The sequence below is a fragment of the Lynx canadensis genome, chromosome B2 (genome assembly GCF_007474595.2).
Source record: "Lynx canadensis isolate LIC74 chromosome B2, mLynCan4.pri.v2, whole genome shotgun sequence".
NCBI lineage: Eukaryota > Metazoa > Chordata > Mammalia > Carnivora > Felidae > Lynx > Lynx canadensis.
In genome coordinates, this window is record NC_044307.1 from 54192583 (window position 1) to 54205158 (window position 12576).

The 12576-nt window shown below is 39.7% G+C and overlaps 1 protein-coding gene across 13 annotated transcripts in view; it reads right to left on the reverse strand.

Moving 5' to 3' along the window:
* DST (dystonin) overlaps window positions 1-12576 on the reverse strand; it is a 494969-nt gene that overhangs the window by 124366 nt on the left and 358027 nt on the right. For 8 of the 13 annotated variants that reach the window (XM_032593190.1, XM_032593189.1, XM_032593192.1 and 5 more), the window contains 9 exons: window positions 12304-12453; window positions 11902-12117; window positions 11565-11714; window positions 10011-10244; window positions 8632-8784; window positions 6718-6951; window positions 6012-6278; window positions 2154-2702; window positions 897-1073 (listed from right to left, as the gene is read on the reverse strand). In XM_032593190.1, coding sequence (XP_032449081.1) covers window positions 897-1073; window positions 2154-2702; window positions 6012-6278; window positions 6718-6951; window positions 8632-8784; window positions 10011-10244; window positions 11565-11714; window positions 11902-12117; window positions 12304-12453 — 2130 coding nt within the window. The remainder of the gene's footprint in view (window positions 1-896; window positions 1074-2153; window positions 2703-6011; window positions 6279-6717; window positions 6952-8631; window positions 8785-10010; window positions 10245-11564; window positions 11715-11901; window positions 12118-12303; window positions 12454-12576) is intronic. The other 5 variants (XM_030315745.1, XM_030315748.1, XM_036064411.1 and 2 more) reach the window with 1 other exon arrangement.

A 12576-nucleotide genomic window follows, 5' to 3' on the forward strand; every position in this document is an offset into this window, starting at 1 on the left:
GTGCTCAGTCGGTTGAGCCTCCAGCTCTTGATGTCAGCCCAGGTCATGATCTCCCAGTTCGTGAGTTCAAGTCCCATTTTGGGCTCTGTGCTGACAGCAAGAAGCCTGTTTGGGATTCTCTCTCTCTCCCTCCCTTGTTTGTGCACTCTTTCTCTTTCTCAAAATAAATAAATAAACTTAATTTTTTTTGAAAAATAAATAATATACGCATTAAATTGAAGATTAATACCCACTCTTCCATTGTGGGTATTCCGAGACTTCAATTATTCAGTCTGACACCAAGCCTGCATTTTTTGAAGAGCAGGTAGACTTTTTGAGAACTGTGGTAGGTAATAACTGATGTTTATGTCTCTAAGAATTAAAGGGATACTCAATAGGAACACCAATCCTGGCCCTCAGACCCCAGATGGGACAGTGACTTCCATTCTTCCTTTTCACCTGTTCATTCTTGAACAAGTATTTACTGAATACCCACTTTGGACCATGTACTCTTCTAGGTGCTGGGGAGGTAGCAGTGAGCAAAACGGAGGAAAACACACCTACCTTCATGGAACTTACTTGCAATGAACAAAATAAAGAGGTGTAAAGATAAGTAAGTGGCCAGGGCAATAGTGGTTTTTCTTTAGGGAGGAGGGAGCAGTGGGATGTCAGCCATAACAGCAACATCCAACAGTTAAAAACAACAGTGGAAAGAACAATCTTATTAGAAAGAGAACTGAACTGGATGGTGAATTAGAGTTGCACCTCCCTTTAGAAAGACAAGTACTTTTCCCATACTTTATTCCCCTTTCCTACGTGAAACCATCACACAAGTGTAGGGAGACGGATGGCTTTCAGTAAGACGACAGAAGGGTTGATCTCTCACTTTTCTCTTTCTTTCTTGCTCTCTCTCTTACCTTGGTCTCTTCTAATTGCCTTTGCAGATTTTTAGGGTCCACAGCAATAGGTTCAGATAAGTGTTTGCTTGCTGTGACCTCACAAGCTTGGAGCCCAGAAAGAAGTCCACATGAGGCATCTTCATAGTGTTGATATTTATCCACCAAGTCTTTAAGATTATTCCCGAGGACATTGCACTAAAAAAAAAAAAAAAAAAAAAAAAAAAAAAAAAAAAATAAAAAAAAAAAAAACACGGGGGAATAAAATCCCACTATCTTCGCATGTATTAAAAACCTTAGGACCTATGAGTAATGCAACCTGGAAAACACCAGACTTCAGCCAAAGTTAGTGAAACCTACAGGACTAAGATTTTCTCTTTTACATGCAGAAGCATCTTCAAAGAGTAACAATAAAAACAAAGAGGTAGTTCTAGATTTATACCAATTCAAAAACATATTTACAAGATCTGGGTCTTACCCCAGAACAAAGGATTTAGGAATCAATCACCAGAGGAGGCTAATCTACCAGGGCACATTCCCAAGGAGTTTTATACCACCATGTGTACAGCCATGTATTTGATGGAAAGGTTTTCAAAGTGCTTATAATAAATCACTCATATGTTACACAAGACTGATGTTGCACAAGGAGGGCAAATAATCTAGATCAGAATGAAGCAAAGGCCAATAATCAATGATGCTCTTCAAACCATCTGTGCAACTTGGCCAGTGTGTTCAGCTTATACTGTAAACAGGGAAATGTTCTTCGTATTGTTTTGTTTTTAAACAGAACTCTTCTGCTTGTCCACAAGAAGCTGAAACAGTCTGTTAGCCATTAAGTATTAAAATAGTGCACTGATCAAAGTTATCTGCAAAACAAACAAGAGTCATATATGTGAAGGGAATTATCCGAGATGAAACCGTCACATCCCAAGCCTGAGAGGATGCAAATTAGCAAGCAAATTAGCAAGCCACGCTTTGGGCTCGGAACCAAAACATATACGCCACCTGGTGGTCAAATTGGATGCTGGCATTCTAGAGTTCAGGCTGCCTGGAAAATGCATCTCAAAACACTAACTAGGTATAACTTTAGGCTCCTAACCTTTAAACATGTTTGCAGAAGTAAAGCACATGCATAAGAAAGACGGAATGAGGATGAAACCACCTTATTTCCTCTGCTTCAGTTCTTAGATTTCTCGCCTCTAATTCCAAAACAAAAGTTAAGAGGGACAGGGTGAAAACTCTAGTCATAGTCTGATCTTCCCTTAAAAATGAAATTACCTTCGAGTAGAGAGACCTGAAGCGATCGGTAGCATGATCCAATTTGCTCTGGACTTCTCTGTGGGTTGCAGAAGTATCAATATTGTCCTGGTCAGCCTTGCTACTGCCGCTTCTCCTGCTGCAAGATTTGGCCGCTTCTAACACTCTGTTTCCAGAAATTGTGATGTACCTCAAGTCCCCTTTGTGAGAAATGACGTCTTCTGAGAAACTCTTCTGCCGTTTCAGTTTGGTCATTAAACCACTGAGGTCGTCAGCACCTGCTTCCAGGTTTTCCAGTTCTTGTTCTGACTGCTGCAGCCAGTGTTCAAACTCGCTATAATCTGCATCGAACTTTTCTAATTCTTCCTGCAGAGAATGCGTTAATTTCATTTTCTTCTCCGACTCGGCCAGGGCGGTCTCATAATGTGTTTTCAGTTCCTTCATGTTCTTCTGCAGTTTCTCTTTTTCCTCAGGAGAGAGATAGTGACCCTGTTTCTCAAGCAAGGCTTGTGCAGACTGAGTGGCCATGAGGACTGCTTGGTGCTGAGAGACGATCTTCTCATGTTGGGCCTGCGTGAAAACAAATGAGCCGTAAGGTCAGAGCGGCGATGGGGTGACACTGAGGTGTCAGGAGCCCAGGACTGACAGACTTGCTTCTCATCAACCTTGTCAAGGTGCACAGTGTGTCCCGTGTACTGGTACATTTCAGAAGAGCATGCTCTGACCACCCTAACCTTACTTCTGAGGAGGTTTCCCAATCTTCTCTAGAAAGTACTTAGATGATCACATAGGACAAGTACTGTTTTTGAGAAGTTTGGAAAAAATGTAATGAATTTCTCTTCCACGTCTAAAACAAACATCTACAGTATGATCTCAATTTACTCACTGCTTCCTCACAATCACCTTAAAGAGACTGCTCATGTCTTCAGCTAATTATTGAGCAGATAAATACAATATTTTAATTGAGAAATGATCCTGAAAAGACACATACATAGGAAAAAGAGAATTTGTTCCTTTTAAAGCTATAAAAATCCCATGACAACAATTAAGCGAGAACAATACACATTCAGAGGAGCCCAATGAGATCAAAGAGAATGCTGGAGCTACTTTGCTTCTCTGGCCCTCAGCTTCCTGCATGGGGAGAATGGAGACAATTACCCCTGCACGTCATGGGTTTGCTGAAAGGAGTACATGAGGTCACACGTGTAGAATACCTGCTGACGAGCCTGGCATGTGCCAGGGGTTAAAATACACTGGAGTCCCTTTCTCTCCAGCCATAGCAGCTCCTTCCATTCCCCGCAATATGCCACATAAATGTGGCAAAAAGGAGAAGAATCCTTTTGGGTCATTTTCCACATTTCTCATAATGGTTTACAGGGAGTCAAAGGGCCTGGTAACATTAACGCCGAGCTCTTTTACTGCTTGGCTGTCTCCCACCCTACTTGAGGCACGCCAGTCTCTCGAATACTACCTCTTCCCTCACCTTGTTAGGCATGTTAGGACCTTTTCCTCTGGCTGTTCTCACCAAATGGTTCTTCCCGCAGGTATCTGCCTCGCAACCCCCTTCCCCTCTGACATGTCCTCTCTATGTCTTCACACAGATCTCATCCTCTCATGCAGCCTACTCAGATGATCCTATTTAATGCTGAAGAGTGGCTCCCAACCCCACGCTCACCCACCTGTACCCAACTCAGCAAAACCTCACCACTTTCTAACATCCCATATCGCATAACATTTAGGTATTTGTTGTCTGACCTATCATCCTCACTCTCCCAGTATGCAAACACCATGAAAGGGAATTTCATTTGCTCACTGGGGAATCCCAAGCACCTAGAGCAGTGTTGGCAACAAGGGCTAAATAAGAATAACTATATGCTGTGAAGTAGACAGGACCGAGAAGCACCGCTGTAGGGCAACTGTGCACTTTCAAGTCTGATCCCCCACTAGTCAGCAGCGAACTACTTGTATTCTCACTATCCGTAACAACGCCTGCCACACTGTGGGCACAAGATAAATATTTGTGTCTGCAGAACATTTCTCCCACAGACTGTGTCTTTGGCATTTGAAATGGAACCACATCATATTCTCCAGTGGGTCTTCTGAACATAGTAAGTTAGACATGCAGAACACCTTAGAAATTTCTGATCCATCCCCTTCCTTTTAAGGTGAGGCAACTCGGGCTGAAGGAAGAAATGCCATGGCTGAGGACATGTGGCACAACTAGAAAGAGCTAGAAACGGGCACTGGGGCTATCTCTCCACTCTGCCAGGACATCAGGAATTCCTACAGCACTTTCAGAGTCCGTATTCTTAGAAGCAAAAAGATCAGAAGGCAAACCTCATGCAGTGAAACATCTTTATGTCTCAATCCACCCACCCGTATTTTTCACTCCTTGTGTCAAGTTACTAACCTTTCCTGACTGTTATGTAATGGACTCATAAGGCATTCCTAAAGGAATTCATTAAGTTTTTCATTTTAAGAAATAATTATAGCAAGGTTCTGTAAGAGCCCCCAGAAACCATAAATATAATAAATACTTCCACTTTTCTTCTGGTTTAACTTAGATTTCCTGTAATATAAAAACCTCCCGGACAGCATTCTATTCCAAAGACTACAAAGACAAGGACATGGAGGAAAACACACAAAACTGCAAAAGTGCCTCAAAGTCCAGTCATCTGACTACAAAACCCAAATGCAGAAATAAAATGATCAATTGTGTGACGCTGTGAAAAAGGTTTTTCCAAAGTTGCCTTTGGTCCTGTGGTAGCATTACTGTTCACTTCAATTCACACTCACACCACAAATTTTTAAAAGGCTTTTCATTCCTCTTCTCAGCAATGCCCTTGACTATAGAGATGAGCCAAGGCTCAGGGAGAACGTGAGAGAGCTCAAGAGTGCACAGCGAGCTGGTCTGCAAATATGGAGTAGAACTTAGCACAGCAACTGAGCTCATGGCCTAGTTTTAAATCCAAACTCCAGCCCTCACTAGATACATAAACTTGGGCAAGTGACTTCTTCTGTAAAGTTACAGTCTCCCTACCTGTGAATCATGAGTAGGATGTAGCCTCAGAGGGAGCTGGGTGGACTAAATGTGTTGAGATGGAAAGAGCTAAGAAGAGTACTTGGCCCACCATAACTTCTCTATAAGTATCAGCTTATTATTACTTCTATCAATTCCTTAGAAGTCGCTTCACTTAGAAGAATGCCATAGCTAATGATTTCTCATTGTTTTTGAGTTACTTAGAATTCTCACAGTAACTTACATTTGACATGATGAACCTAGAAAATGGGACTTTACTCTTAATGGTCATTAAGGTTTTTTAATGTTTTTGAGAGACATTTAATGGTTTTTGAGAGACAATTTATTTTGAAAAAGAGAATGAACATGAGAGCAGGGTAGTGGGAGGGGCAGAAAGAGAGGGAGAGAGAATCCTAAGCAGGCTCCACGCTGTCAGTGCAGAGCCCGATGTGGGGCTTGATCTCACTAACTGAGATCATGCCCTGAGCTGAAATCAAGAGTCGGACGCTTGGGGTGCCTTGGCTCAGTGGGTTGAGCATCCAACTTCGGCTCAGGTCATGATGTCGTGCTTCGTGGATTCAAGCCCTGCGTCGGGCTCTGTGCTGACAGCTGGGAGCCTGGAGCCTGCTTCAGATTCTGTGTCTCCCTCTCTCTTCAGCCCCTCCCCCACTCATGCTCTGTCTCTGTCAAAAATAAACAAACATTAAAACAAACAACAAAAAAAAAAGTCAGACGCTTAACTGACTGAACCACCCAGATGCCCTGGTCATTAAGGCTTTGAAAGATAACTCAAGTGCTCCTCTCTTTAACCGACCTGAAAAACAGAATTTGACAATATCTCTATGTGTAAAATAACCAACCTTAACTTTCTGGTATTGCTGGTTCAGATTCTCCTCAGTGGTTCCAACTTGTCCATCAACATCAGTTTCCAACAAGTTACCATTAACTTCATCCTCTTCTCCAATCGCTGACTTGCCGTCACCTTCTTGAAAATGAGTCCCGTTCTGTTCAATTACCTGTCTCTGTCTCATCCCTGCCCTTTCTGAATCTTTGTCCACATTTGACAGCCAGTCCAAAAGGTTTTCTATTTTGGTTTTGCTCTCTTCCAGCTGCTTCACAGCTGCAACCTGGGCAGAGAAAGTTCACAGTAGGTATTCTGAATGCAGGCTGAGGCACTAGTTTTAAGATCATTTAACTTTAGAGTGGGGATACTAAAAGCTGACACACACTGAAAACTGAATGCAGTGAAATTTAACCTTAGAGCAACAGGCAATTACTTGGAAGTTTCCACTGTCCTTAAAAATTTTAACTACAATTGATAAGTCCTCATGTATTTCCCAAGTAGAAAGTCTTAGAATCCCACTTAATTTTTTTTTTAAAAGTTAAACAAAGCCAATTCTTTAAGCTTCTGTAGTATTTGGTCACTTACATAACTGGAAGCCCAGAATTCTAGTCTCTGGTGCTCAGCATTGCTTACTGCTGCCTGGGAACACTTAAAAATTCAAGTGGCTGTTACACTAATCGTTTTCAACAAAGCAACAGTGTACCATATATTTGAATAAAGACCTTTTCAGTTTCTTCTTTGATTGCTGTTGTCACAACTTTATCCAGCTCCTTTTTTGACTGTTCTGCCTTTAGATTAAGCTGTTCACACTTTAACTTGGCTTCATTAAGTTTCTGCTCAATCAAAGCCTTATCTTCTTGTGACAGCTTTTCACCATTCTCTTTCAAGAAGTTCTCTGTATTTTTCACTATTTCTGCCAAAGCCTGTGCACTTCCTTGCATATCTTTCTGTAATTCCTTATAACACAAAACAAAACAAAAAAAATCTTATTAAATGATTACCTATTTAATTCTTCCAGAGTTGTAATTTCAAAAGAGGGTGTGAGCAAGGAGAATCTAGCATACAGAGTTTGACAAAAGATAGTCGATTTGAGCTGGTTACTTAAATCACAATATTTAACATAATTCAAAATCTCAAACAGCATTAAAGAAAGGTGTCAGATTTTCATATTTCACAAAGGGATATGGTTTATAAAACACTGAAAATAATGAATTTAATAATATAATCTATACAAATTGGCACACACCAGGTATTCTTACATCATGTGAGCACATTTATAAGAGCTTTTAAATACATAGTAATATTATTTATTCAATTTCTAAACATTTTTTTAAGTTTATTTATTTTTCAGTGAGTAAGAGAGGGAGTGCCCACACACGTGCATGCCTGAGCCAGGGAGGAGCAGAGAGAGAGGCAGAGAGAGAATCCCAAGCAGGCTCCACACTGTCAGCACTGAGCCCAACGTGGGGCTCGAACTCACGAACCGTGAGAGCATGACCTGAGCCAAAATCAAGAGTCAGACGACTGAGCCACCCAGGTGCCCCTACATTTATTTTAATATATATCTCTACTCAGGATAAAAACAAAGTAGTTCTCCCAGTGAACTAACATTAAGTTCTAAACCCCAAAGCTCTCTAAAATGCAATGTTTGCTTCTTTGCCCCAGCTCTTACAGCTCCTCTCAATCTAGATTTCTTTATGGAATTTTTATTCTTCTCTTCCTCCTTTACTTTGCATTTTCGTTCTTCATATTACACCGTTTGAACTTTCATATTATTTTTTCATATTTTTAATTTCAGCCTCATCAAATTATTCTAAGAAGTATTTGATCATGATCTCATGGGTTGGGAGTTCAAGCCCTATATCAGGCTCCACACTGACAGAATGGAGCCTGCTTGGGATTCTCTCTCCCTCTCTGTGCCCCTCCCCTGCTCATGCTCTCTCTCTCTTTCAAAATAAATAAATACAACTTGCAAAGACAGAAGCATTTGAACTGAAAGAGATACTAGTTATTAAGCCAATACTATGTGACATTAACTGTGCTAGTCACTTAATTAACACACAGTATTTACTTAACTCTTAAAATCAATGAAGTGTGACCGATGAAGAAACTGAGGCTCAAACAGATTTGGTTATAAAGCTAACAGTGTGGAAGAGTCTGGGATTTGAACCAAGAGCTAACTAGTTACAATGAGAGTGTTCTTTCTCCTGATACCAATATAAATTATATCTTTACCTGCCATCACTATTTGTTCACTGAAAAGGAACAAATTGTAGAGAAAGAGGAAAGGAATAAGAAGGCGTTAAGAAAGAGAACGAGCCCAAATAAATGGCTATTTCACCTGATGTGCAAGTGAATGAGCTGGGCTTAAATAGATCCAAGTTTTAACTCCTCACACAAGGTATTTCCATTAGCAACCTCCTTTTGTATCTCCTTCCCTGAGTATCTCACCAAAACCAGTCAAGAAAATTACCTGGCTTTCTTGAAATGGAAATGTAACTCTTAGTATAAAGTTTAAAGCTCAAGCCTGGAGCCATCTAAGTATGTCTTGGCTCAGAAAAGCTAAAACGATTTGGTAATAATAGCAATCAAACTTAACAGCAACATAGACCTGCTGATGCAAAACCAAATTTTACCTCCTGCTTGGACTGGTACTCCTTCAACTCGACCGTTCCATCTCCAATCACAAAGGCTTCTTGGTGACCGATCAGGCGGTTTTCAGTTTGGGTGAGGAGATCACATATCCCTTGGAGTTTCTCTTTGTACTCCTGCTGACGCTCTGCCACGATCTAAAGCGGGGCAAAATCAAAGCATCTTAAATGTGTGCACATGAACTATTGTGATTACTCCTAATTAGAACACACTTTGCAAGTTCTAATAGAAAAATCAGAACATATCTTGCAAGATTTACTGAGTATGCTGTAAACATGATAGCAGTGGGGTAACGAATTGAGCAAGGTGACACAGAAAGTGAAAGCATGTCCCATATACAAAGGAGGAGATGTGTGGATGAAACTGCTCAGCAGAATACTGGCCATGCATATGTGTAAGAGATGGAACCTCTGACCGACAGGAAGAAACATTCCATTTTCTTAAGCTCTTGAAACCTGCGATACACACAATTAATTCTGCAAAAGGATATCAAAACAGAAGTTAGTTGTGATTTGTCTGTGAACATACTTAATACGTGTATATAGGTTATCATGCTAGAGACAAAACCTAGGCGCTTCAAGAAATAATAAAAGCATTTGCATGCAATATTTTTACTTAACCACTATGCCTAATTCCATTCCTACCCATTTGCTCATTATTGTTATTAGATGTAGTATTCTAATATAATTCACTAAACTAAGAGATGAATTTAGTAAGTCAATACTAATACTTGCATTTTTCACTTTCCTATTACTCATACACTAGTTATTCATCTGATAGCCACTGATCATGTTTCCTAGGAGCCTAACACATACCAGGCAAGCACTAAGTATTTTACATTCATTTTTTTATCGATGCTCACAATCCTACCCAGGTAAGCACAGTGATTATTTCCAGTTTATCACTGAGAAAATGGTGGTTGAGCGGCTTGCCCTAGACCACACCCGTCTGGGTGCAGCTGGGACGCACTAAGCAGTCTGGCTCCACAGCCCATACTTTGCACTGCCGTGGCATACTGCCTCCCAGAGGAAGAAGACACCGTAACCTTCTTTATCCATATGTTCATCAATTTATCGAAATTTCTGAGTACTTCCATATTTCCTACTACACGGAAAAAAAAAAATCAAGACTCCCACTTGAAAACAGTAGTTTCAAGGAGTCACAAAAAATCAAAATTAACTACAGCATTATTATGGAAAACAATATTGTTGTATACTCCAGGATCTCTACATTAACCCTCTCCATTAACTGCCTTTCCATATTGCCTTTGCATATTACACCATGATCCTTAGGTATCCTCATTACAGGTTTCGCACGGAAGAACTAAAAACAAAGAATGCCAACTCGACAAAGAAAAGCAAACCTTCTGATCATCAAGATCTTGTTCTAGCTGTAACTGAGTCTCTAAACGTTCCACCTGGGTAGTTACTGATTCCTGTACATCAAGAAAACACTTCTGAGTTGTATTTAACAGCCTCAGCAGTTGTTTGCTTTGGTTGGGAGACAGGTCTTGTGCATATTCCGAAATGAAGAACTGTACATCAAAAGCCGTGGTCTCCAGCTGCACTTTGGTAGGTCCAAGGTCTTTTAACACATTCTGTGAACAAAACAGTACAAGGTACAAAAGGGAGCTAAGCCATAATACAAAGTTTACATCAATAATATTTTTAAAATATGTTTCTTATATCATGGACTGAAGGTTTTATTGACATTTTTCATGATTTGTTTAGTCAAAAATCTATTCATTACCTAGTAACAGACAGCAATGATAAAATTATTTCAGTACTATGGTAATTAATATTATATGGAAAGACAACACCTGTAAGAACATTTTAATCTTGCCTGCCACATTACATTTAAAATGTAACTCAACAAAAAACAAAGACCCAACTTACATATACATGGCACGTTAAAGGGGGAAATCAACATTAAACTATTACTTGCTAATATTTACAATATCCATGTATTTATGGTTGCTCATAAAAAAGCCAATGGAGAATTTGAAACATAAATTCAATGAGTTAGAATTTCAGTTTCTGACTCACCGGCCAGGAGCCTAAGCATCATTCATGAGGGATGCCATTCAAATTAAGAACTTGGGGAGAAAAAAAAGCCATGACAAAAGTGACCAGTACATAAATACTACTTAACTATGATGTATTTATAAGAATAATTTAACTATTATGTATTTATGTGACTAATAAATAAATACAAATTTCAAGATGTAAGTGGTGGGAAGAGAGTGGTAAGGCAGTTGGAACAGCATCAGAAAGACATCCACAAAGTTGTGATTATTTTACAGTTGTGTCTATAACCATAAACGTGTGTGACACAAACATCTTCTAGAGACAAAGAAAGGAAATAATCATTTTAGATTTAGCAGTCATGTTTTGTTCTACACATTTGTTATTTTATTTATTTTTTAAGTTTTTTAATGTTTACTTATTTTGAGGGGTGGGGGGAGGAGGAGCAGAGAGAGGGAGAGAGAGAATCCCAAGCAGGCTCCACACTGTCAGTGCAGAGGCCGACACAGGGCTCGAACTCACAAACTGTAAGATCATGACGTGAGTCAAAACGCAGAGTTGGATGCTCAACTGACTGAGCCACCCAGGTGCCCCTACACATTTATTATCTTAAACCCAGAAGTTTTTAGAAAAAAAAAATTTTTTTTAAAAAGGGGGGTGCCTGGGTGGCTCAGTTGGTTGAACATCTGACCTCAGATCAGGTCATGATGTCACAGTTTGTGAGCTCATGTGGGGCTCTGTGCTGACAGCTCAGAGCCTGGAGCCTGGGCCTCTCTCTGTGCCCCTCCCCCACTCACACTCTGTGTCTCTCTCTCTCAAAAATAAACATTAAAAGAAATTTTTTAATATGGAGGTTTTTCAATGCACTTCATCTCATTTATTTTGATACTTGCCTTGAGAAGTTGCAAACTTTTCTTCACATGTTCAGTATCTTGAACATTCACAATCTCAATATCCTTCACAGATTTGTTCTTCTCTGATATCCAACGTGAGAACAACTCAAGTTTCTGCAGAAACTCTTCATGGGAAACTGCTAGTTTAGACTAGAAAATAAAATTGCGTGTTCATTTCTGTCAATCCCCAAATTTTGAATTCCTACAAAAAATGGTTCTGTTTCAAGGGCTAATAGTATGAAAATAAAAGACTTCATCTTATGACTAAATTTTCAAACAATCAAAATTCTCTTCAAGACTCAAATTCTGACTCAGCGTGAACAGTTTCAATGCCTACCATTTCAGAGTCAATCGCAAGCGTGACGCGTTTCATCCTTTCTGAAGACACACTGCTGAGGGAAGAGAAAGCAGTCTGCAAACTTTGGTGGCCTAGACTCAATTCCTCAAGCTGTTCTCTGGGGAAGTCACTGGGAAGGGAGTTTAAAAACTCTTCTGCCAACTTCATGTCTTTTCTTAAAATAACAGCAATTGGAGCCAATCCCAATTCAAATGTCTGCAAAAAATATATATCCCAGAACTATTCAGTGAGAAACACAAATATAACTATTATTTTATATGTAATAGCATATGTAGCATATTACATATTTAGAATATAATAAATAAAATAAGCACAATGCTTATTTTTTCCAAATTAACACCAGCTGACTACCATTCATAATAGGCAGCAGACAGTTCTCACCTCTAACTGTTTAAGTTGGTTCCTCAATGTTTCCAGATTATTATCCAGAGACTCCTGGTTGTCTAACGGGGGCTTCATATCTTGAAGTAAAGCCAAATACTCGTGCATTTTTGATGTGTGCTGTAAACACTGCTGTAACTCACTGGAAAACTAAACACAAATTTGGACATGTTAAATCAATAGCCTTTACATCGTTTTTCAAAGCAAATAAAATAAATGGGATTATTCCCAAATGCTTCATGCAGCTACTGCCATTTGAAATGTAATATCAAC